The 25,390-nt window shown below is 41.1% G+C and overlaps 1 protein-coding gene and 1 long non-coding RNA gene across 2 annotated transcripts in view; both read right to left on the minus strand.

Moving 5' to 3' along the window:
- Positions 1-25,390, minus strand: part of LOC147009208 (uncharacterized) — a 153,228-nt gene that overhangs the window by 126,779 nt on the left and 1,059 nt on the right. The window contains exon 2 of the mRNA XM_085862997.1: positions 22,312-22,374. Coding sequence (XP_085719123.1) covers positions 22,312-22,374 — 63 coding nt within the window. The remainder of the gene's footprint in view (positions 1-22,311; positions 22,375-25,390) is intronic.
- LOC147009210 (uncharacterized) lies at positions 19,586-20,512 on the minus strand. Its single transcript, XR_015052786.1, has 3 exons — positions 20,193-20,512; positions 19,836-19,914; positions 19,586-19,749 (listed from the first exon to the last, which is right to left on the minus strand). It is a non-coding gene; the product is annotated as an uncharacterized LOC147009210 (long non-coding RNA).

Consider the following 25,390-nt stretch of genomic DNA (forward strand, 5'->3'; position numbering starts at 1 on the left):
GGTCCGGAAATGCACGCGGTGCATGTAGTCGATCCCACGGACGGACAAAAGGTAGGCTGGATTGTGAATTTGATTCGGACGGGTTCTCCGGGTGAGTGTGTTTGTAAAGCTCCATGTAGCCTGCGTCGCACGTTCTGTTCACAGAGCGTGCGAAGTGACTCCCCCGATGCGTCATGCGTACCCCGGCTTGCGCGAGAAATCTTGCAGGTTCGGGGTGCGAGTGACGTCATTGTGGATTCCGCGGCACGGGTTACGGACGGGCAGAGCACATGTGCTCGCGTGGGGAACCCCTCGAACGCGGGGCTTGCTTTGGGATGCGCAGTGACGTCGTGGCTGCATGGTTGAAATCCGGCAGAAGGGAATCCCTGCCGGATGTTACCATCCAAGGGGACGAGGTGCGCGAACAGCTGCCATGACGTCACGGGCAGGTTGCGAATTGCCATGCTGGTGTGCGCAGGAAAAAAAAAAAGGAAGCCTCGCCACTTTGAGTGGACACGAGCCCCAGGCAGGTGGTGGAAGACCCTCCTTGCTTAGGGGGCACAGGAAGTACTAGTTATGGGGATGGGTTAGCGATAGTTAGACCGGCTTCATGGGGACACGAATTGTTCCTCATGGAGCCTGTGGAATGGATTAGTTAGAGGGATTTCAGTTTAGATTTAGGAAATGGGCATTTTTGGATTTTTGGAGACACGGAGAGACTGGAAATGTGTAGTGGAGACGTAGCTTAGCTACGTAGAGTAAATGGAATGTGCATTGATGTAAGGGATGACAAGGAGAGAGCAAGAGTTAGTCAGGGGATTTAATTAGGAAGGATGGCAGTATAGAGCGTTGATGTGAGTTGTGAAATGGAAAGTGTGTGAGGAATGAGTGTGGGACAGCGGGCCCAAGTGTGTGAGTAGAGCGAATGTAGTATGCATGGTGCGATAACTGATTGGGGGAGGAGTGATTCCACCCAAGTGACCCCGGGGTCAGTTTAATGTTAGTTAGTGGGTTATTCAAATTTACTAACAGGAGGTCGTTTTGTTGGTGTCGAGAGAAGGCACGAAACCCATTTGGAGGGGTGCAGGAGTTTATGGACCTGCTGGGAGCGTGGCTGTGGAAAGGTGAGTTTTGCTTAATGGGCACCTCGGGCACCGGACTCGTCGGCCAGAGTAGGCCAAGGGCCCAAGAGGGGCCGGGATAGTGTAGTGGCACGGCCGACCCGTCGGAAACGGGACCAGTAGCGCCAGAATGCCACGGGGGCAGTGTAGTGGGCACAAGCGCCCCTCAGAAAGGGACCCGGGGCATCAAAACACCACGTGGGCATCGGAGGGGGGCAATGCCAGAGAGGGCAACCCCCCACGTTGTAGGGAGCAGCTCGGCTCGGAGGCAGCCTGCGGGCCTGGGGGTGCCATGGTTAGAGTTCGGCAGAGGGGGAGTTCCTGCCAGTTGAGCCACGCTGCCCAGCCAGGAAATTGTGCAAGGGCACGAATGAAAATTTGAGGGCAAGGCCCAAATTTATAATGGACACCAACACAGGCGACGGGAATCATGGTTTTTAGAACCGATAGTTTAAAGTGTGAGGCGTTTTTGGAAAGCCCCGGGGTAGTTTCAGGTTAATGAATGATAGGGTAGATAGGAGATGTACCCCTTCGCAACATCCATCCCTTCGCTCGTTGTAGGCCGCTGGACTCACCTTGGTGGATCGCTGAACTCTGAGGAGGCCATTCTAAGGCTTTGTTGGGCCTCGAGACAGGACGCTAGTCTCTCCCTCGTCCCCTCCAGAGAGGGAACGTAAGGGTTGGGAGTAGGCTAGGTTGACAGGATAGGTTAGCCAGACAAAGACGATAAAGGGGGTTAGGGAAGGAAATTATAAAAGGGAAATAAAAACAATAAAAACAAAGAGGGGCTAAATTTTGTTGCGTTTTGTGGCAAATTAAGGGAGTGGGTATGGACAGAGACAGGTAAAGGCGATAGAGTGGAGGGAGACAGTAGGCTCGGTCCGAGCCTGCCTTCAGAGCGACCGGCACCACCGCACTCCCTCCAGACCTGTTGGAATCACACCAGAGGCCGGTCAGCTTCACCTGCCGGCCTGTTGTGCTGCAGCCGCCTGTTCTGCATGGGCTTGCCTTGCCATGCCTAGTTTGCCTGCCTCTGCCATGACCCCATGCCTGCTAGCCCTTTGTTGCGTTTGCCCCTGTGTCCATCCATCACCATGTGCGCCAGGAACATCCAGTTTTGCAAGGACTGCCTTGCAGGCAGCCCGTGCATCCATCATGCTCATTTGTGTTTTGCGACCATCTCCATCCATTCCCCTGCATCAATGAACTTTGAAATGACTTTTACCTTTTCCCCTTTCACAGATCACAAGTCCTGGGCCATGGTTAAGTAATGGATAAGTTGAGTGAAAATTGTAAATACGTGGAACCTCACCTGCATGTTTGTTTTAGCGCCGGCAATTTTAGTTAAGTTGTCCGAATGAGTCTGAGAGTTTGTTTACTTTGTTACGCAACGCATTAGGTTATTTATTTTTGGGACACGTTAAAAGAAATGTCACACTCAGGGATCTGAAGGTAGAACGTACTTGGGGAAAACTTACACATGCTGGTCACACGAAAATTTGACGACTCGGGACGAGTCTGTAAAAAGGGGAGGGGTAGTGTTACGAATTTGGAATTCGATTGCACACAACATACAGGTTCCTTTAGTCAGCTATGTCGATAAGTGCTTGTTCCCTAGATAGCTCACCTTCCATTGTTTAAATGTTTAGAAATCGATTAGATGCGCTGCGGATCAATTTAATAGTTAGGGAACGAAACAATGGAGATGTCCCTCACCCTCTTCTGCGAAGAGGAAGAATAACCCTGCCATCCCGTGATTCATGATGTCAACAACTCCCTCCCACCCGTGGTTGAACAGGGGATGGATCACGAGGGCATGAGTCACGCCGGGTGTGGGGGAGAGGGGCGGAGAAGGATAAAGAGGAGATCCTTTCTTGGTTCGTGTTCTGAGTTGGAGAAGAGAGTGAGGGCTGCGTCGTTCAGCAGACCTTCAGTTCAGCAGGTCCTGTTTGGCTTGGGTTAGGGTTGAGGCCTTCGGAAGCCTTTTGCTTCTGCAGATGAGTTGTTCAGCAGAGCTTTGGGTCCTGCTTGGCTCGGTAGGCTTTTTGGAGAGCTGCTTTGTTTTGGAAGAAAGTTGAGCCGGTTGCTCGGCTCGAGCTGCGAGTGGTGGCTTCTTCTTCTTCTTCTTCTTGGTCCATGGAGCTCTTTGTTCTCCGTTTGGTTCCCGGCTTGGTGCGACTCATCGACCTCTTCTTGGAGGTGGTTCCTCGGGGAAGCGACGCATCGACGGGAAGGATCGGTGCCTCGTCTCACCAGCACGTGTTGAGAAGCGCGGGAGGATTCGCGGGAGCTCGGGAAGGATCGCGGCTCACGGCGATTGGATCCAGCTCGCTCTCGCTGGAGCCCGGGTCCGAACAACTTGAAGACCACACGAGGTGGAGAGGTTCGAGATAGGTTCTGGGTTTCAGCTCACCTGTCCTCTGAGCTGGAGCTCGTTATTAAAGGCCTCAGCCACCATTTCTTGGGTGTGTGTGTGCGAACGTGTGTCCGTGTGCCCGTCTAATAAGTAGGAAATTGTTAAGTGCTTTGTGTGCTGTAAATCTTTGCATTGCATTTCGTATAGTCGAAATAGTTCTGCTCTTACGTGCTTCCCTAGTTCCCCATTATTATTAATAAATACCCCAATTGTTAAATGTTTGCAACGCGTTGCGTCGATTCTTTCATTGACTGAGCATTTTGTGTGTTGGGAGTTAGAAAGCCGTTGGTTTGCCGTGAGGAACCACGGTTCTCGGCGATTAAGCCGCTCGGAATCGCGCACGGGACAGACTCGCCTCGGCGGTTTGTTCTGTATGAGTTCCGTCGATGGTCGAAGATCGATACATTGAAGATTGGCAATCGACCCTACCCCACGTGATCTGCCCATTGGCGTATTTCGTTTCTTGTACAAGGACCCGTCGACTCGGACTTATCCGGGCGGCGATCTATATTCCGGGTGATCGGTCGGGCCGACTCGACTTGTGGCTCCGTTCAGAGCGGTCAGTTGGCGACGACACCCTGCACCGTAACAATATACGAGGTGTGTTCAAAAAGTATCCATCCTTAATTTTTTGTGCGTAAACAAATGAAGCTCGGGAGGCGTGGTTTGGTGCACGTATGTCGGCGATCCTAATTCGTATGCGTGAATATTTTCCCGCCTGCAGAAACTGTCAGTCGCTGACAAACCGCCGATGAGTGAGGAAGTGTAAGTGAGTGCCGTCGGATTTTCTTACAGGTACGAAGTTTCTTTCAGTCCAGGTCACAGTACCGAGAAAAACGTGACGCGACCGCTAGGAGGAGCACAAAATTGGTCCTTCAGTATAAATATATAGATAAAGAATTTGATGAAATATTTAAAGAAAAGGATTTATTTGAACACATCTACTTTAATGATGAAGAAAAGGAAAATTTCCTTGTTGACCTTTATAATTCAGTGAATGATATTTTCCAATAAATAAATGGATGCGAAAGAAAGAGCAAGAAGATTTAAGGAGCATCAAGAGTTGGTTTCAAAAGTTGTAAAACAACAAGAAGACATACAGAAGAAACGCAGACAGAAACTAAAGGGCGAAGAAGCATTCGAAAGAAAACAAGAGAAAATTTTTAAAACACTTTTAAAAACTTCGCAAGAAAAAATTATCGATGCTTCCACAGTTCACACAATAGAATATACTCTGAAAAAAACTTCAAATGTTAAAATATTTCAGTCAAATGATGGAGGAAGAATTTGAGCATATAGGAGAATTAGAATATGATGATGAAGGATTATTTCAACAACTGGAAGAGATTAATCAACCCCCTGATTATATTGTGCAGGCTCTTCAAAACAATGAATATTCAGCGGATTCAAAAACCAAAGCAGGACTCATTCCAACAGAAAAACTAGCAATATTTCATCTTGTTCAAGAAAAGGGATTGATTTTTAATGAAGAATTAAGGTTCTTCAGTTCTGCTCAACCCCCTGTGAAACGAACTCCGAGATTAATGTTTCTTCTCACAAAAGATGGAAAACAAGGTTCAAATGTGAGGGATGAATCAAAGTATTTTGATAAACTATTGGATATGAAAAATAAAGATGATAGAGTATATATTGATCTGCTGGACTCTCTCAATTATAGGGTTAGTCTATCTGGTAAAAGGAGGGAGAATGAGAAGGAGAAACACATTATTCAGGCTTTAAGTAGGCTTGGTTCAGGTGTTAGTTTTCTTACAAATGACCCCTCACAATTAGTTAATAGACTGTTATTGCTGTTAGGCATTAAGATTAGTTAATAGACTGTTATTGCTGTAAGGTAGTAAGAAGGCTGGAAATAACAATTGTTCTAATGAAGCATCAGCCATTTTAGACCAGTTGATGAACATGAAAATAATTAATAAATGTCACTACAAAGACATTTTATCCCATATTAAATAAGATGAGAAGCACAATGCTGAGTTTTAATTTCACAACAAGTGACCACATCTTCATTCCCATACCCACTACAACTTGATGCAACAAAAGAATATGAGGCGTCTTTATTGTCCATGGAAACTTATAATACCTTGTTTAATATCACCGAGAAAAATGACAAGTTTAGTTATAATCCGGGAAGTGGATAGAAAACGATAACAGTTTCATCCGGAGCATATGAGATTTCTCAAATTTTATTCCGAAATTGCTCGCCTTATGAAAGAAAAGGGCGATGAACCAAAAAATATTGTTATAGGTATTCAAAAACACACTTCAAAATCAACGATTAAACTTAAAAATAACAACAAAGTTGATTTCACAATTGATAATTCATTTATAGAGGTATTGGGTTTCTCCTCAAAAAAGATTGAAACTAATGGGACGTTTTACAGTCATAATGTCATTCAAATATCCTCAGGCATAAATTAGGTATTAATTCACTGTGATTTGATTGATCGTGCTTATAATGATGGAATAATCACAAATACAATATTTTCATTCAGTGCATACTCAACCCCAATTGGTTATAAATTCAATATGGACCCCAAAAATCTGATTTATCCACCTGTGTCAGGAAAAACCATATACAGAGTAAAGTTTAGGATAACCGACCAAGACTAGAGGGGGAGCACTCGGTAGAGTGCAAAACCTCCGCCGCCAATACTGCTAGGTCACTCAAGTGAACCTGATATCCTATTCATTCAATTTGACGTCAACAGTGCTCACAGAGTTATAGTTTGCAACTTTCTCTTTTACTTTTAACTTTGACATAATCAATTCATTCGTCATAACTAGATTCCTTGAGACAGAAATTGATTTTACGTGGGTATATCCACCTGAAGTTCCAAAATCAGCCACAATTATAATTTTGGCATGTTTTTTCGTTGGAAATCACTTAAAACATGTAGAAATGCAAAAAAAAAATAATTCAAATATTTTTTTCAAATTGGCCACCATAGCGGCCATATTTGATTTTGGACCAAGTCCAAAATCGAATGGCATGATCCTTGGACCAGACCTAACCCCCCCCCCCTACCAAGTTTTGTCGAAATCCGTCGAGGAGTTTTTCCGTAATACTGTACACAAACAAACAAACAAACAAATAAACCAATGTCACCCGCAGGGTGACCCGTATCTTGCCAAAAGGTGACCACGTGTGACTTCTTTAAGGTCACACTGAGGTGAACAGAGCTGCTATCCACCAGGAGCGACTCCTTGAAGAATATCTGCCTACGAGAGATTCCGATGAGAATCGTTCTACAGAGTAACCATGAAAAATATGCGTTTGCCTCATAACGTCACCAAATGACGTCATAATGTCTCAAGCTTGACATATCGAGAAAGCACTCATTGAGGTGTTTAATTTGAGGTACTACACAATATGGTTCCTAAAACTTGAAAATTTGACCTTGGGGTCAAATATGTTTGACCTCAGACGCTAACCGTGAAGGTCAAGGCCAATCGCCACCAAAAACTAATCATCTGAGCACCAGACCATATTCTACATTCCCATAAAGTTTGGAGATGATTCGATTAAAATTACTCAAAAAATAAGGGTTTCGTCGACCTCCATGATTTACCGCAAAGTGACCTTGACCTTTGACCTTGACCTTTATGTGTGCTGAAGGGTATTGTAATAATACTATGATATGTGTACCACAAGAGTTTCCGATGAGAATTGTGCTCTACAGATTGATATAAAGGTGAAAAATCCAATGATTACAGACAAACAAACAAAAAAAAAAAACTTACCAAGTAACAGAACTTGCAAAAACTTCGTTTTGGCAAGATAAAAAAACATACAAGCTGACTAACATATCTTGCAAAAACTTCGTTTTGGCAAGATAAAAAAAAACATACAAGCTGACTAACATATCTTGCAAAAACTTCGTTTTGGCAAGATAATAAACCAATGTCACCCCCAGGGTGACCAGTATCTTGCCAAAATGTGAACATGAGTGACTTATTTATTCGATTAAAGTTACTCAAAAAATAAGGGTTTCGTCGACCTTGATGCTTGACCTTTTTGTGCCCTTGACCTTTGACCTTGACCTTTATATTTTCGTACGGTTAGTGGTATCTCTACAGGACCGTTGTACATGAAATATCAAGAGATTTTGATGAGAACTGAGGAAATAAATTTTTCATGAAAAATCCGTTTTTTCGTCATGACGTCATCAAATGACGTCATAGCGTCAAACTTTTGACAGATCTGGAAAGCACTTATCAAGCGCTTTCATATGAGGTATTAGTCGATATGGTATCTAAAGGCCCAGTCACACCTTGATGTTTTAGCCAGCTTATGCCGATTTTTGGAAAATTTGTCTAAAACGCTGGTACACGTCGAATAAGTTATGGGTAAGTTTTGATAACATTGGGAGCACGCTGAAAAACACTGCCATACGTCGTTGTACGCTGGTTTTAAACGTTGTACTTTTCAGTTGTCCTCAAACTTTCCATGCTTGAAATTGTAAGACTTATGCCAGCGTATGACTCACACGTTCCGCATAACGCTGGCCATAAGTTGTAGGCACGTCACGCGATCATTAACACACGTCGACACACGTTAATTGTAAGTTACTCATAAATCGAAACACGTCGAGGTAATGTTTAGTGTACCCGAAAGTTATTTCTAACCTATGAGTAACGTGTTGTACTCACGTTACGCGATCGGTGACACACAGACACACGTTACTTGTAAGATGCTCATAAGTCGAAACACATCAAGGTAATGGTTAGCGTCAGTGTTCCAGACTCCCTGGTTTTTTTTTTTTTTAGTTTTTTTCCTTCCATCCTTCGGTATGATGGTGATTTTGACACTTCGATTTCTAGTGCGGTTATAATATAATATAATTAATAGGCTGCCGCTCAACGATTTAAATCATAACCGCACTGTACACTGAACACCGTCATACCGAAGGAATAAAAAACCGGGAGTCTGGAACACTGACGCTAGCCATTACCTCGACGTGTTTCGACTTATGAGTACCTTTCAAGTAACGTGTGTCGATGTGTGTCAACGATTGCATATCGTGCGTACAACTTATTCCCATCGCATGCGGAGCGTGTGTTATACGGCAAGTACGTCGTAAAATTTTCAACATGTTTAAAATTACAAGACGTACTCCATTTAATACGGCGTATGATAGCGTACTTTAGCGTTCTATTCACGCATAACAAACTTACCCATACCGTATTCGACGTGCACCAGACGCATTTTTCAGAGGTTGGCATACGCTGGCAAGATCGCCAAGGTGTGACTGTGATGTTGACACTTCCATTTCTGCGGCGGTTATGATTTGAATCGTTGTGCGGCAGCCTTTTCATAACCTACGCCACGTCATCGTCGGCGATGCGTGCAGCGTGCTAGGCATAAGTTAGACTATCGTTGGGCATAGGTTGTGAAGGCCGACAACAGATTCAGCATTCGTTGGTATAAGTTATCTATAACACAACGAAACGTTCTGTGTCTGTTACTAATACGTTATGCATAAGACCAAGTCGTTATGAATACGTCCGAATATTTTAAAAAAAACCATCAAATGTTCAATGTAAGCCAGCGTTTTACATACATTTTAATACGTTGCCATTGCTGGCTAAAACGTCAAGGTGTGACTGGGCCTTTAGATTTCAAAATTTGACCTTGGGGTCAAAAACTTTCGACCTCCAGCGCTAACCATGAAGGTCAAGGCCGATCGCCACCAAAAATTAATCAGCTGAGCACCAGACCATGAACTATATTCCCATGAAGTTTGAAGACGATCCAATCAAAATTACTCAAAAAATAAGGGTTTCGTCATCTCCCCTGATTTGCGACAAAGTGACCTTGACCTTTGACCTTGAACTTGAAAATTTTATGTGCTGAAAGGGACCTCTATAGGACTCTGATATGCGAAGTTACAAAAATTTCCAATGATGACTGTGCTCTGCAGAGTGATCGATACATGATTACAGACAAAAAATAAATAAATAAATAAATAAATAAATAAATAAATAATAACATCCAAGCTGACTAACATATCTTGCAAAAACTTCGTTTTGGCAAGATAACAAACAAACAGAAAGGGGTGAAAACAGTAACCTCCATCCATCTTCGATGGCGGAGGTTAATAATCGCATGATTTCTTTTAATGGATAAATTATATCCCTCAGAATTCACCGATGTGAAGTTTTCCAATAAATAAATACGATGGTTATTGTGAGGAAACACGAGTTGGGAAAATATAAAATAATTACAGGGGATGGGATGTTCCTTTCCACATACTACAAGGGTGAAGGTATGTATGTTGGTCGAGGATACTATAAACCTGAGAGACAAAGGGGTGTAGGACATCAATTTAGAAAAAAAGGAGATGGGATAAGTGATACTCTAATGGGTATCGGTTCAACTATTCTTAAACATAAAGACCTAATTGGTTCAACTGCTTCTGCTGTGGGAAATGTAGCGGGTGCTATAAAGAGTATAAAAGATGCTCACAAAAGGAATCTCATAAATTGCAAGCAATAAAAGAAATGAAGAAAGACAAAACTCAGTTGTCTCCCCAAGAATGACAGAAAATAACTCAAATAGTTGGGTCAGGGTTTCAAAAGTTTTAACAGCTTTTTTCCGAAATAAATACAAGTATGGAAGCAAGTGATAGTATCTATGATTTGGATGATACCATTGTCATCTCAAACTCTACTAAAAAAGAAGACTACTTCAAGGTAAATGCCATAACTGGAACAGACTGGAATACAAATGGAACAAAAAGTTTTGAAATAAATAATCAACAAACTTATTTGAATCCAGCCGAAAGTTTCTTGTTGTGTAAATTTACATTCACTAAGGCTGTGAATACCACAAACGCTACACTTGTAGATGATTTCTTCTGGAAAATGTTTGATTGAGTTCGTTTGTATATTGAAACACAAGAAGTTGAAGCGGTTCATTATGTCTCTGCTACATCTGAAATGATGATATTTACACTATATTCATTTAGTGATAGAATGGGAAAGGGGGCTGTCGAAGGTTTTATTCCTGATATGGCAACGGGAACAAACACAGACCCTGGATAGAGTCAAAGAAAAGGAATGTATAATGATGATACAAAAACAGGTAATAGTTTTACTGTGGCAGTTCTTCATAAAAGTATACGAGGTGTGTTCAAAATGTTTCCAACCTTAATTTTTCGTGCGTGGACATGGACATTTTTTTCCAGGACATGCTGGAGACTGTGAACAGCGATCCCAACTTCTTCAACGCAGTGATCACTGGCGATGAGACCACAGTGATCCGTCATTTTGTCAAAAACTAAAATCCGACGGCGCTCACTTACACTTCCTCACTCATCGGCGGTCTGTCGGTGACTAACAGCTTCTGCAGGCGGGAAAATATTCACGCATACAGATTAGGATCGCCTACATACGTGCACCAAACCATGCCTCCCAAGCTTAATTTGTTTACGCACGAAAAATTAAGGTTGGATACTTTTTTGAACACACCTCGTATTTGGATTTTGTGATCATGATAAAGTTCTGTATGGTCTTAAAATTAGATTTCAACTGCGAAGGAATGATAATGAAAACAGATTGCTTTTTGGTGTGGCTAATGCTTTTGCTGATCAGAATAAATTTCTAATTGATGAAATTAGTCGGTATATTAGTGAATATACTCCTAATTTAAAACAGAAGAGATGTTGAATGGAAGACTTAACTCAAAGAAACCACTCAATGTATCATACTTTAAAAGAAGATGCCAACACGTTAAACTGAACCAAACCACTTACACGTGGAATTTGGGTGTTCTGGAAGGAAAGCCACGATATCTGTGGCTCATTTTTTCAAAAACCAGAAGGTGATACTGCTACTGATAAGAATAATGCATTGAGTGATAATGCTAAGGTGAAACAACTTCGCGTTTCTCCAGATGGAACACTTCATCCGCGAGATTGATTGGAAATTAATTGGGGAAACAATGATTATGCTGAAGCATACAAGTCTTACCAAAAGGTGTGTGAAAGCAATAGAAATAAAGAACCCATTTTGGATATAACAGCATTTAAAAGTCTGTATACAATCTATGCGATTGACCTGAGTGCTCAAAAGGAAACTATAAAGTCTAATCAAGTGGATACTTCCCTATACATTGAAAAAAGGAGAGAGTGACGAAGTTGATAATACTGTTTGCTTTTGGAAGAAACAGAATTACAGATTAATACAGATAATGGTATTATGATTAGTCTCACATAATTTTTTTGATAAATAAATGAGTAGTAAAGTGCCAACTGGGGTATATGTTAATCAAATCAATCTTCATAAACTATCATCTTGTATTCAAAATCAAAAGCCTTGTATAATTAACGTTAATACAATTCAGAGAAAATGAGCAGTAAGAATTGATGTTTTGCTCATAAGAGAACAGATGAAAATCATGAACGATACTGGCTCACTTAAAATTAAAATGTCAAAACTAACATTGAAGAAATATTCAATAAGAGAGACGAGTGGAGGATTTCTCCCATTTCTAATTCCTTTATTTGCTGGTTTAAGTGCGGCTGGAGCATTGACGGGTGGTATTTCAGCAGCGGTGAAAACTGCCAACGAAAGGAAGGCTCAACTCCGGGCTCAAAAATAGTTGGAAACACATAACTAAGAGTTGGAGAAACAAATTAGTAGAAGTGGTGTTATTGTAGATTTTGCTGAAAAACTTGAAAATCTGCCTGATAAAGCGCGATTGTTAGTTGGAGATATGCTTTCTTCGATCACACAAGGAGGTGTAAAATTAACGAAAAGGGGTAATGGATTAGAGCTTTCTAATAAATAAATGATCATTGATGAGTGGTTTTAAGAATTTGGAAAGAATACAACATCAAATTTAGAACTTATCAAGTATTGTAAGAAATTAAATATTCATAATGTGGTTATTTGTATGAGAGCTGAATGAACAAACGTGTCTAAACATACAAAGAATATCATTATGAACTTAGAAGATAATAATGGGAACAGTTCTCATTCGGTTTGTATTTTTAATAGTCCAGACAAATATTATTTTGATAGTTATGGTCTTCCACCACCTGTTGAAGTAATAAAATTCTTACAGAATGGTGTTTATCAAACATTTCGAGTCCAAGAATTAAATTCCAAGTGTTGTGGTCAATTATCTCTACATGTGTTATTTCAACTCAACAAAAATAAAAAAAATTTATGACATTATTTTTCATCTAATATAAATGACTTATGTTGGAAAAGATGGTTCTGTCTTTGGTGTATCCCAAGAACTGGATATTGATTTATCAAATTATTACACAAAGGCACAGGCTGAACGATATAAATATAGTATAGCAAAAAATATTAATACGAAAAATGTTTATAAATTAATAAATTATCGAAGCCCGATTGACGCGAATGACTTGGTGAGATTAAGTGATTTATCACAATACAGTCATGCGCCGCTTTACGATGTTCCGGTCAACGACGGATTGCATATACGACGGTGGTCCCATAAGATTATAATGGAGCTGAAAAAGTCCCATCACCGAGTGATGTCGTAGCCGTCGTAGCGTTGCCAGTCGTATAAAAGTACAGGATAGCACATACAATTATGTACAGTACATAATGATAATAAACGACAGTGTGGCCCCGTTATAATGCGATCGTTGAGGTCCATAAAATGTCATCGCGAAAAAAGCAGGGTCGTGCTAAATCGGGATTCAAGGAAATCAGCTTTCAAACTGAACCAATGTTTGCACATTTATCTTCTAGCAAGTAATTTACCTTTGAATTGAAGAATTCCGCCAAATAAATCGTTGTTACAGTCAAAATTAAAACACATACTAATTTTTAGTGAAGCTTTTTATGTTGTTAAAACAATCGCACTGTTGCGAAAATATATCACACAATTGACAGGTGCTCGTTTATTCATCTGTAAATTATAGCATCGATGCAATGATTACGTATTTATAAAATCCCAACGCTATTTATTCACCTTTCTATAATCGATGCGAGAGGATATTGTAAGCAGCCGGTAACAACACCCATGGCCGTCATGAACAGCACAAAGGTAAAACTAACGTGTCTTCCATCTCTCTTGCATGTGTGTTACAATTGCCGACAGTATTCAGTACAGTAACACGCTGTACAGGTTTGTAGCCGAGGAGCAATAGGCTACACCATCTAGCCCAGGTGTGTAGTCGGCTACAACATCTAGGTTTGTGGAAGTACACTATGATGTTCGCACAATGACGACATCGCTTAACGACGCATTTCTCAGAACGTATCCCCGTCGTTAAGTGGCGCATAACTGTATATATATCCTTAAATAAAATGGCACGTTTTGTTAAACAAGTAGACTTTACAACCACAACACCTGGTTCAACAAACCATGCACCTTTTCTTATTAAATGAAATTATCTGCTTAGTATTGAATTTATAAAGAAGTATAGTTAATATGAGAATAGAGAAATGGAGGTATAATATGTGTGATTTAGGATATAATTGGTCTTTTTTATTCAACCAAGAAGACCTACACGATTTTTATCAGTCTCGTAAAGAAGAATATTATCCTCTTGGTAAGAATCAGGAGATTTGTGGAAGCACAATTAGCAAAGAACAAATACACGATTTCGGGAATAGGAAATTTTATGATGGTGAAGCAATAGTTCATATGACAAAGAAGGAGGGAAATTGGATAATTATACAAAGCCGAGGAATATAAACTGATTTAACAACAGGAAGATGGGGTGGTATTACGTGTCATCATATTAATCTATCATATATTTCTGATACATAAATGACAGCAAGAAGGCTTCAAGAAAATTATAATTTTTGCATTCAAGGATACCTACAATAAAAGGGTGTTCGATTTCACATTCCTTATGAATTGGAATATACACACGAACATTTTTCAATTAAGAACTGGCCTTATACTGATGTTAAAAAACCCACAAATAGAGATTTGATTAAAATATTAAATAAAAACGAACTTCTAAAGGTGATGAAATATAAAACTCTTTTAGAAATCATCAACAAATATTATTGGTTTCCTATTATGAGAAAAATAATTGTGGATTCAAGAGTATCGCAGAATCCAGATGAATATATGTATGATATTCTATGGGGTGAAAGTGGTTCAAGGATAGTAAGGGATGAGGAAGGAGTTGAAGAAACTGAGACAAGAAAGAAGGAGAGGGAGAAGAGAGAGAAGGAGAGGGAGAAGAGAGAGAAGGAGGAGAGGGAGAGGGAGGAAAGAGAGAGAATAAATAAATATAAAAATATGGAAACCAGTGAGATTATAAAAAGATCAAAGGTATAGCAGAAAATAAATAAATCTCAATGCACCGAAGAGGAAAACAAAGAATTGGCAAGTCTATCAGAAATATATGCGTCAAGACTATTCACATCGGTTTCAGGGAGAAGATTTAAAACGAGAAAGTGGGGATAAAGAAGAGAAAGAAGGAAAAGATTATATTATTGATGATGCTGGTATAATTGACTTTGATTAAAGTTTTACATTTTTTTTCTTAAATAAATGGAGGAGAGAGTGAAGATATTTCGAAGGATTCTTTATGTTTTAAAAATTAAGATTCAAATGTGCATGTTGGAAACTAAAAAGGTTTTCGCACTCTGTCGGAATTTTTCACATAAATAAATGAGTTATTGTCTAAAATGTAAAAAGAAAACCAAGAGTAAAAATATTTCGTATGTTAAAAGTAAAAATAATAGGGTTATACAAAAAGGTACATGTTTGGTGTGTGGCTCAAAAAAGAGTGAATTCATCACCAAACACAAACGAGGGGGAGATATACAAAAGTTTTTATCAGGAAGTAAATTTACAACAACTGGAATACCAGGGGAATTACATCTACCAGGGTATTATTTCTGTGGTCCATGAACAAACTTGAATAAAAGATGAGATGAGGCTGACAATCCTAAACCGTGAAGCAAACCTATAAATAGTTGATGAAGTGTGCATGAGGCACGATATTGATTATGGAAATAGCACAACATTGGAAGAAAAACATGAAGCCAATAGAGAAATGTTGTATAATTTTTCTCCGATACAAAATCCAACCTTGAGAGAAAAAGTTGATAGGTTCATCGTGAAGAAGGTAATCAGTGCTAAATTGAAACTTGGGCTTGGAAATTCAAAAAACTTACAGGCTCTAATGATGCCATTAAGATTGAAGAGCAATTAGCTGATGAATTACATAAACCAATAGTCACAAAGTTTCATAGAAGGAAGGTTTATTCCAAGGAAGTTGATTATATCTGGTCCGCTGATTTGATTGTTTTTATAAATTTGATTTTAGTACTCAATAATGTTGTGAACTCAATAATGATAAGGGGTACAAATATGCTTTAACCGTTATTGATTTGAGGAGTAGATATGCGTGTGTTGTCCCTTTGAAAAACAAAACAGGTAATACTCATATGTTAGCTTTCCAACAAATATTCAATAAAAGCAAGAGTAAATCTAAAAAATTGTGGACTGATGAGGGTACAGAGTTCTACAACAAAATGTTTATGAATTTTCTGAAAAATAACATTACATTATACAGCACCTTTAATGAAGGAAAAGCGGTTGTTATTGAGCATTTTAATCGCACTTTAAAAGAGAGACTACAGTCATGCGCCACTTAACGACGGGTTACGTTCTGAGAAACGCGTCGTTAAGCGGCGACGTCGTTGTGCGAACATCATTTTTTTTTTCGTTTTCGTTTTCGAACATCGTTTTCGAACATCGTACTTACACAAAACTACACACCTCGGCTATATGGTGTAGCCTATTGCTCCTCGGATACAAACCTGTACAGCATGTTAATGTACTGAATACTGTCGACAATTGTAACATGCATCCAAGAGAGACGGAAGACACGTTAGTTTTACCTTTGTGCTGTTCATGACGGCCATCGGTGTTGCTAGCAGCAGCTCACAATCTCCTCTCGCATCGATTATAGAAAGATGAATAAATAGCGTTTGGATCTTAGAAATACGAAATCATTGCATCGATGTTATAATTTATAAATGAAGAAACGAGCTCCTGTCAATTGTGATATATATTTTCAGAACAGTGCGATTGTTTTAACAACATGAAAAGCTTCACCAAAAAGAAATTTGTGTTTTAATTTCGACTGTAACAACGATTTATTCGTGGAATTCGTCAATTCAAAGGTAATTTACTTGCTAGAAGGTAAATGTGCAAACATTGGTTCAGTTTGAAAGCCGATTTACTTGAATCCCGATTGTGCATGATCTTGTTTTTTCGCGATGACATTTCATGTTCCTCAACGATCCATTAAATGCAACGATTGTTGCAACTGTTGCAACGATCCATTGCAACAGAGCCACACTGTCGTTTATTATCATTATGAAGTATTAAGTACTGTACAGCGTACATAATTGTATGTGCTATTTTTATACGACTGGCAGCGCTACGTCGACGACATCACTCGGCGATAGGAATTTTTCAGCTACATTTTTTTTTCATTTTTAGAGCTGGCAGATCCGTCGTATATGCGATCCGTCGTTGCCTGGAACGTCGTTAAGCGGCGCATGACTGTATGTGAAAAATTCACTCGACTTGGTTCTCAACAATGGTTATCTTTAATTCAGGACATTTTAGATAAGTACAATGACACGATTCATACCTCAACGAAAACTAAGCCATCAGAAACATTTACAAAATTAAAATATGAAAAAGAGATAAATGTCAGAAAGCCTAAGTTCAAAGTTGGTGATATAGTAAGAATATACAGATGGAAATCTCATTTTGAAAAAAATTATCCCAAGCCATGGACAAATGAACTTTTTAAAATTGTTGATGTCGTCGGTACAGTTCCTTGGATTTACAAATTATGTAATTTAAAGGGAGAAGAGATTTTAGGTTCATTTTATTCACAGGAATTACAAAAGACAAAGATAAATTGAAAAAAAACCCTTGGACTTACAAATTATGTGATTTAAAGGGGGAAGAGATTTTAGGTTCTTTTTATTCACAGGAATTACAAAAAACAAAGGTAAATTGAATTTTTTTGACTCCACCCCTTTTTAACTCCGTCCCTTTTTTACTCCACCCATGCAATCCCCACCCACACAAGCCCCACCCATGCAAGTTACATCCACACAAGCCCCAACCACATAAGCCACATCCATGCAACCCCACCTGTGCAAACCCCACCCACGCAAAGCCCACCCACGCAAATCCCACCCATGCAAACCCCACCCACACAAACTCCACCCACACAAACTCCACCCACAAAAAGCCCCACCCACACAAGCCCCACGCACACAAACCCCACCCATGCAAGCCACATCCACACAAGCCCCACCCGCACAAACCTCACTAGCGCAAACCCCACCCACAAAAGCCACATCCACAAAAGCCCCATCCACACAAGCCCCACCCACGCAAGTTACATCCACACAAGCCCCAACCACATAATCCACAGCCACACAAACCCCACCCACGCAAGCCCCACTCACACAAACTCCACCCACAAAAAGCCCCACCTACACAAGCCCCACCCACACAAACCCCACCCACGCAAGCCCCACCCGTACAAACCCTACCCACAAAAACCCCACCAGTGCAAACCCCACCAGTGCAAACCCCACCCACCCAAACCCCACCCACATAAGCCACATCCACGCAAACCCCACCCACGCAAACCCCACCCACAAAAGCCACATCCACACAAGCCCCACCCACACAAGCCACATCCACACAAGCCCCAACCACATAAACCACATCCACACAAACCCCACCCACATAAGCCACATCCACATCCATCATATCCACATAATTAGTGATTAGTTTATTAGTTCCCACACACAACATGTATATTTAATTTTTAAAAATTGCTCAACTCACACAAGCCACCCACACAAACCCCATACATACAAGCTCCGCCCACACAAGTCCCACCCACCCACACAAGCCCCACTCACACAAACTCCATCCACAAAAAGCCCCACCCACCCACAAAAGCCACATCCACACAAGCCCCACCCACATAAGCCCCACCCCCCTGTGCACCCCCACCTTTGACCCACCACCCCCCTCATCTCACCCCCTACCCTTCCCCACACACACGGCGAGGGGAGGGGGTGGGATGAGGGGGAGTGGTGGGTCGTTGGGGGAGCACACCTACACCCCAACCCAAATCCTCCCCCAACTCCCCCCACCCCCCATGTTTACATCTCCTTTATTCTTTTCTTGTAATTCAAAATCAGATAATTATAAGGAAAGCATATACAGTCAACCCGGGCTTTATCGCGGTTCACCTATCGCGCCCCCGGTTCATCGCGGGTTTTCCCTTGGAACGTAACTAATTTTTTTCTGCGGATTCCCCCGGTACATCGTGGTAATGATATATAAAATATAAATGATTTAAGCAATAAATTATAACGCGTGGTACTCGACCAATCACACAACGCACGAGACAAAGTTTCGCTTGTGAACTTCGAATATTTTCTACGTTTTTTTTCTCCAAGCCCCACGATGCCGCCCAAACGCCCTGCACCTTCGAAGGCTTCTGGCAAGGAACCGAAGCGCCAGAGGAAGGTCCTGACGCTCCAGGAGAAGGTTAAGGTGCTCGATATATGCTTCGGGAAGGAAAAAGGTTTGCCACCGTTGGACGAGCACTGCTCGTACCCAGCACCTCAAAACCGACCAGACCAGACGAGTCGATCTCCGGCACCTCAAACCCAATCACTGCCAAACCGACCAGATCAGACGAGTCGATCTCAGGTACCTCAAACCAGATCACTGCCAAACCGACCAGATCAGACGAGTCGATCTCCGGCACCTCAAACCAGATCACTCCCAAACCGACCAGACCAGACGAGTCGATCTCAGGTACCTCAAACCAGATCACTGCCAAACCGACCAGATCAGACGAGTCGATCTCAGGTACCTCAAACCAGATCACTGCCAAACCGACCAGATCAGACGAGTCGATCTCCGGCACCTCAAACCCAATCACTGCCAAACCGACCAGACCAGACGAGTCGATCTCAGCTACCTCAAACCAGATCACTCCCAAACCGACCAGACCAGACGAGTCGATTTTTTGGGGAGGCGTCTATTCATCGCTGATTTTCACTTAGCACGGGGAGGTTTGGAACGTAACCCCTGCGAGAAACGGGGGATTACTGTATTATAAAACAAGATTAGAAACATTGAACAAAATCTTCTTTCGCAGCAGTCTGTGATGGTTTGTGATTTTGAAACTCGGTCAACATATCCTGGTCAAAATAAAGAGGGAAGAACAATTAGGTATATAAAGATGATTATATTATGATATTAATAAAATAATAAATATAACATTTACCTCCAGAAGATTGAGTGTCGTGTCAGATTCCTCCAGAAGATTAAGTTGTGTGTTTGGTTCATCCAGACAGGTGTTTAAACTGAAAAAAAAAACAATAATAATGAGTCAACACTCAAGAGAGATAGAGACAGACATAGGGACAGAGACAGAGACAGAGGGAGAGAGAGACAGAGAGAGAGAGAGAGAGAGACAAAGACAGAGACACAAAGACACACACACATATGTAAACACACATACACACACGCACGCACGCACACATAAACACACATATACACACACAGACACGCGCACACACACACACACACACACACACACACACACACACACTCACACACACACACACGGATAATTTCTCACCTTTGACTCAACTCATTCAAGGTCAGAGGACATGAGAGAACTTCTTTCCAGCCAACAAAAATGTCATTCAATTCTCTTCTGAACGATCGAATGTCTTTTAGGAAGTCATTCATTTTTTGCCATTCGTCGTGATATGCAAACGCCTCCTGTTCCAGATCAGTTATCAACAATGTTCTTATTGGGGACAACCTTATCAGACATACAATAATTATTGGTTGTTAAGTGATTTAATTCTGTATAAAACAAATAATGAATGGGTTCAAGGATATCACCTCTCATCTTGTGAAAACGATTGATCTGCAAGGTCAGAATTCTCTTCTAAATACTCCATTCTCTGAATAAGACTAAAAATTCTCTGAAAAAGACTGAATAAGAACAAAGTTCGCTTTGGTAATAAATAGCCTCCTGTTGATGACATCATGGGAGATTACACAACAATGGGTTTCTCAGGGTGTGTCTCACATAGGAAATGAGTCGCATTTTTGCTTCGGTTCTCAAGCAGTCTGACTCATTTTAACACAAAAATGAAACAGCTTGCTTTGAATGATTTTGAGAAAAACTGACATAAAATAACACATAATGTTGAATTTGGAAAGACCATGAAAAATAAGAGCATTAAGAGAAGTTTATCATTTCATTTCTGGACAACAAAGACACTTAAACCAATAACCAAGTTCCAAGTTATTCTTTGTGAATATACTCGATGGAAATTAATGTTATTAGAAAATTAAGTTATTCCCTGAAGTAGAACATGAACAAATATTTGTTGGTTCGCTCTTTGAGTGGAATGAAAATATGAAAGGGAAGAAGTGCTTTAATCAGTAAGTCTCAAGCTTTCATAGTCTCAATTTTACATTTACTTGTATGGGAGGGAAGGGGTAGGTGTGGAGAAAATCAGTCTCCTATTTTGAGCTTTTGGGGCTTGAGTCAGAAAGTTTTTCCCTTTTTCCCCATTCATTTGAATGGGTGTCCCAGAAACCCCATTTATCATCTACTACTGTACCTATCTCTGGGTGAATGATGCACTCTGTGGAACCATAATCAATCGCTTTATTTTTATTATCATTCCATTTAGTGATGTTTAGCCAGGTTTCCCGATACAAAAGCTTGGGAGTCTGTTTACCCCATGTACCCCACCCTATCCCTCTCCCTTCCACAGATCTCCAAATTTTTCTGTTCCCCACTGCTTTGTGCTCTCTCTCTCCCGCCCCTCTTGTCTCCTTCTCCCCTTGTTAAATGTTCTGCGTGTTAGCTCTTATACGAGCCTCGACAATGCATACAAAAAAGCCCCAAAACCACGATCTTTTCCACCCCCGTTAATCCACCCCAACCCAACCTCCTTCAAATCCCCTGCTTTCCTTCCTGAAAGTCCCTGTCGCATCCATCTTGTATACCCCGTGTACCCCCATCCTATCACTCTCCCTTCCACAGATCTCCTCACGTGTCTGTTCTCCACTGTTTTCTGCTTCCCTCGCCCATCCCTCTCGTCTCCTGCTCCCCTTGTAATATGTTGTGTGTGTTAGCTCCTATACGAGCCTCGACAATTTGTATCCAAAAGAAAAAGCTGTTGCTAGTGGTAAACCAAGCAACCAAATATCGAGGAAAATGACGTGTTCGACCAAGAAAGCGGAGTTTTTGGATAAGCTTGGTTGAGGTGAGAGTACCGTGTCACTGGGCAGACATTACAGCATTAATGAGTCCAGTATGCACCAAATGAATAAATGCGCAGAAAACATAAAGTGTAGTGAATGCTCTGATTTCACGCCGCGCAAGAGGGTGACTCTGGTAAACCACTCCAGTGCATGCTCACGAGTCATCGGTGATAGGACTGACCTCCAAACCGAATTCCTGTATTTCCAGGATCACTACCCCCATGTAAAACAAGGGATTACTGTGTAATAAGCAACTAATTCAACTTCGAATCACAAGAATAATTGGCATGAATGTCGCACCGAACCAATACACTGCACAACACTCTCTAGTAAAGAAGTTATGACTGTCGTTTGGTCAAGATCAATGAGAAACCTCAGTTAGTAAAACAAACAAACATACTGTTCCCATTTTTATTGTGGAGAACTACCAAGTAGAACTATAACATGAAAATTGTTGTTGTTCACACCTTTGTCGAGTGAAGAGGACTGGTCAAGAAAATCTGATTCCACCTTCACAGCCACAATAAAATCTGAAAAGAAAACATTACACTCAAACTCAATTTTATGGAACACTAGACGACCAGTGAACCCATTGGGTTCCCGTTGTGACAGCGGTTGATGAAAAAAATCATTTCAAGAAAAAAAAAAATAGATAGCTCCAGCAAATTATACCGCTGAGGTTGTTTGCATTGATCAAATACTCCCGAAGAGTACTTGACTGAATCGGGAATTGATTATTTAATAATTTTTTCATTGCCCGATTTGAACGAAACTTGATGCTGCACACCGCAGACGAATGGTGAGTAATGTGGGCTGAAAAAATTTGTGCTATCGTGTTCCGTTTTGGCTGTATTTCGGGAACATACATACATACATACATACATACATACATACATACATACATACAAGATGAGAGTTTTAGTAATACATAGATTTCTAAGCAAACTTGTTATCACAGTATTTGTGGAGTTTGGTTCCAAAATGACATCAACGCCAAATTAAAAAAAAATTCAGTTACCATCACCAAGAGATTGTCAAAAGGGTAGCTAACAGTCGTCATGTCTCCAGTTTTTTTGCCAAATCGAAATAGACGCCATTATTGTGCACGACAATTCCACCTTTTCGTTCCAAAACGGCATCGACACCATGCCGGGTTTTTCACAAAGCGACATACATCCCTACAGCCGATCAGCACCGGCCATTTTTCCGACACGGTACTGCCAATGGTTTAGCCAGAAAGCACGCGTATCGGAGCATCCTTCGTCGAAACATGAACGATTTCGATGGTACTGAGGAGGCAGTTTTACTGTCCACCATTGGTAAGAAACGGAGAAAGTCAAAGGACGATGATGAACAGGAAAAAGTGATGAAGATTCACCATTCTTGCGGTTGGAAGGTTCCCAAAGTTACGTGTAACCAACAAGGCTCGTTTGAACTCTCGTCGACGCCATGCCGATTTCCTGACGGAGAGAGATCTTGCCATGAAGCAGGTTGGTTTCATGAAGTGCCTGACAAAGTCGGTCGGGATCAGGCCCTGCTTCATTTAACGACGATTCCAAAACCAAAACGGCTGTGGAAACGTCTGGAAAATGGACATCAAAGGAAGGACAGGAAAGTATTGTTCTCTTTACAAAGGTGATCTTGATGTGCGAGGTTCTGCTGTGGCTTTGGTGACGCAAAGTTCACGCAGAAAGGTCAGACCTTTGATTAAGTTTATTGGACATAAAATGATGGTCCAATTAAAGAGGTAGTCACTTTAGAGGTTTTCTCTTCATGAGAGGTGACCTTCATTGCATTTGACAATAAAACATTGGTCGTTTCATTGAGAATTACACTTGTCTCATCACCATGAAATGAATGTTTGGATTTATAGCATTTTGAGAAAAATCAGACGGTGGATATACGGCGTTTTGGGGGAATTTTTTAATTGTAATTGATCGACTTTTTTCAAAGGTATTAAAGTTCGGGATTTTGTTTTAAGATTTGAAAATCATTTCTTAGTTGCACAATAAATATGAGAACTGAAAGAAAAAAAAAATCGTTTTATTCTTCCCTATTTTCCACAGCAGAAATTGTCATTTTTCTCAAAACAATAGAAATGGATTTGATTTATAGCGTTTTGGAACCACGGTCGACTTCATTTGTTCAGGAAGTGTCTGTCTGAAAATCATTCCAAACAGGAAACTTACTGTTTTTAAGGACGTCACAAAGGACACAAACAACAGGCACGAAGAACTCACGTGATGTGTTGAATCAGGTGGTGTAAAAGATGCCGCATCAACGGTTGTGAACCTCCGGAATTTTATTTTTGACGACCTTTAAAATCTTCATTTTATTTCAATTGAATTATATATTTGATACTGTCTAACACAAACAGCGTGACGCTTTCAAAACCTCTGTTTAACAGTTGATTTATCCATACAGTATGCAGCCTGTGGCTGCATCATTTTTCTGAGGGCGCGGCTGTGCCGCTAATGCAAAGCCCCCCCCCCCCCCCCCGTTACCAGTAAGCCGGCCCTCATTTTGCCGACCTCGGAAGGATGAAAGGCCGGGTCGAACCAACTCGTCTTAATACAATGGCAGAGACAGGGGCTTGACCGAAAGACCTGAAGATCTTAAGCTAGCCGCCTTGATCATTAAGCCAACAGCAGGCTTCATTTAGTAGTAATTATAACAATCAAGTTTGCCACTCGTCGATTCTGCCCACGTCCTTGTTTCTCAAGACAGCATGGGGTCATGTGTTCTATAAACTCTCAAATTTAAGAAGGGTCCAGATAAGACCCTATGCTCCACTCAAATCAAATTTGGAGAACTCCAGATAAGACCAGTGTTTAACTTCAGTTGTGGGGAAGGTGTTGGAGATATTATTAATTATGCATCGGATGGGGAAGAATTTAGAGACATCACCATCATCATCATGAGAAACCATGCCCTATATAGAGCCTTGGTGCTACCGAAGTAGTTACTGGGCTACAGTCCTGATTGGGTTTCTACTCCAATTCAGGGAAGTTAGTACAGGAATTTGTTATATGTTCATGGTGCCGGCGATAGTTCACCTTCGCTTAGCAGAGGACACTGTGAGATAAAAACCAACTAATGCCGGTAAGATGGGATGCCCAGTTTAACGTCCATCCGAGGACTCGCAGACACATTGATGAATCACCCTGTCTGTGAAACACCAGGATGACAGTTTATAGCTCGGTCGGGATTCAAACTCAGGAAAGACTACTTCTAGGAGTGTGTGAGTGTACCTCTACACCAGCCTGCTAGTCCATTTAGACAAATATAAACTAATTAAAGAGTCAGCACAGATATACTGAAGGGAGGTCGTGTTCAATAAAATGTATTAGAGTTCAATGAAGCAGTTTCTGATTGGGTGAATGAGGGAAGTGTAGTGGACGTACACCTGGACTTTCAGAAGGTACATGATATTGTAGCACATCGGAGGTTGTTAGCTCAGGTGAGTGTTTGTGGAGTGGCTGGTCAGGTAGCTAACTGGGTTGGAAACTGGATTAGTGATAGGAAGCACAGAGTGGTGTGGGTGGG

The sequence above is a fragment of the Eptatretus burgeri genome, chromosome 17 (genome assembly GCF_056783735.1).
Source record: "Eptatretus burgeri isolate ZD-2024b chromosome 17, Ebu_testis_v1, whole genome shotgun sequence".
Taxonomy (NCBI): Eukaryota; Metazoa; Chordata; class Myxini; order Myxiniformes; family Myxinidae; genus Eptatretus; species Eptatretus burgeri.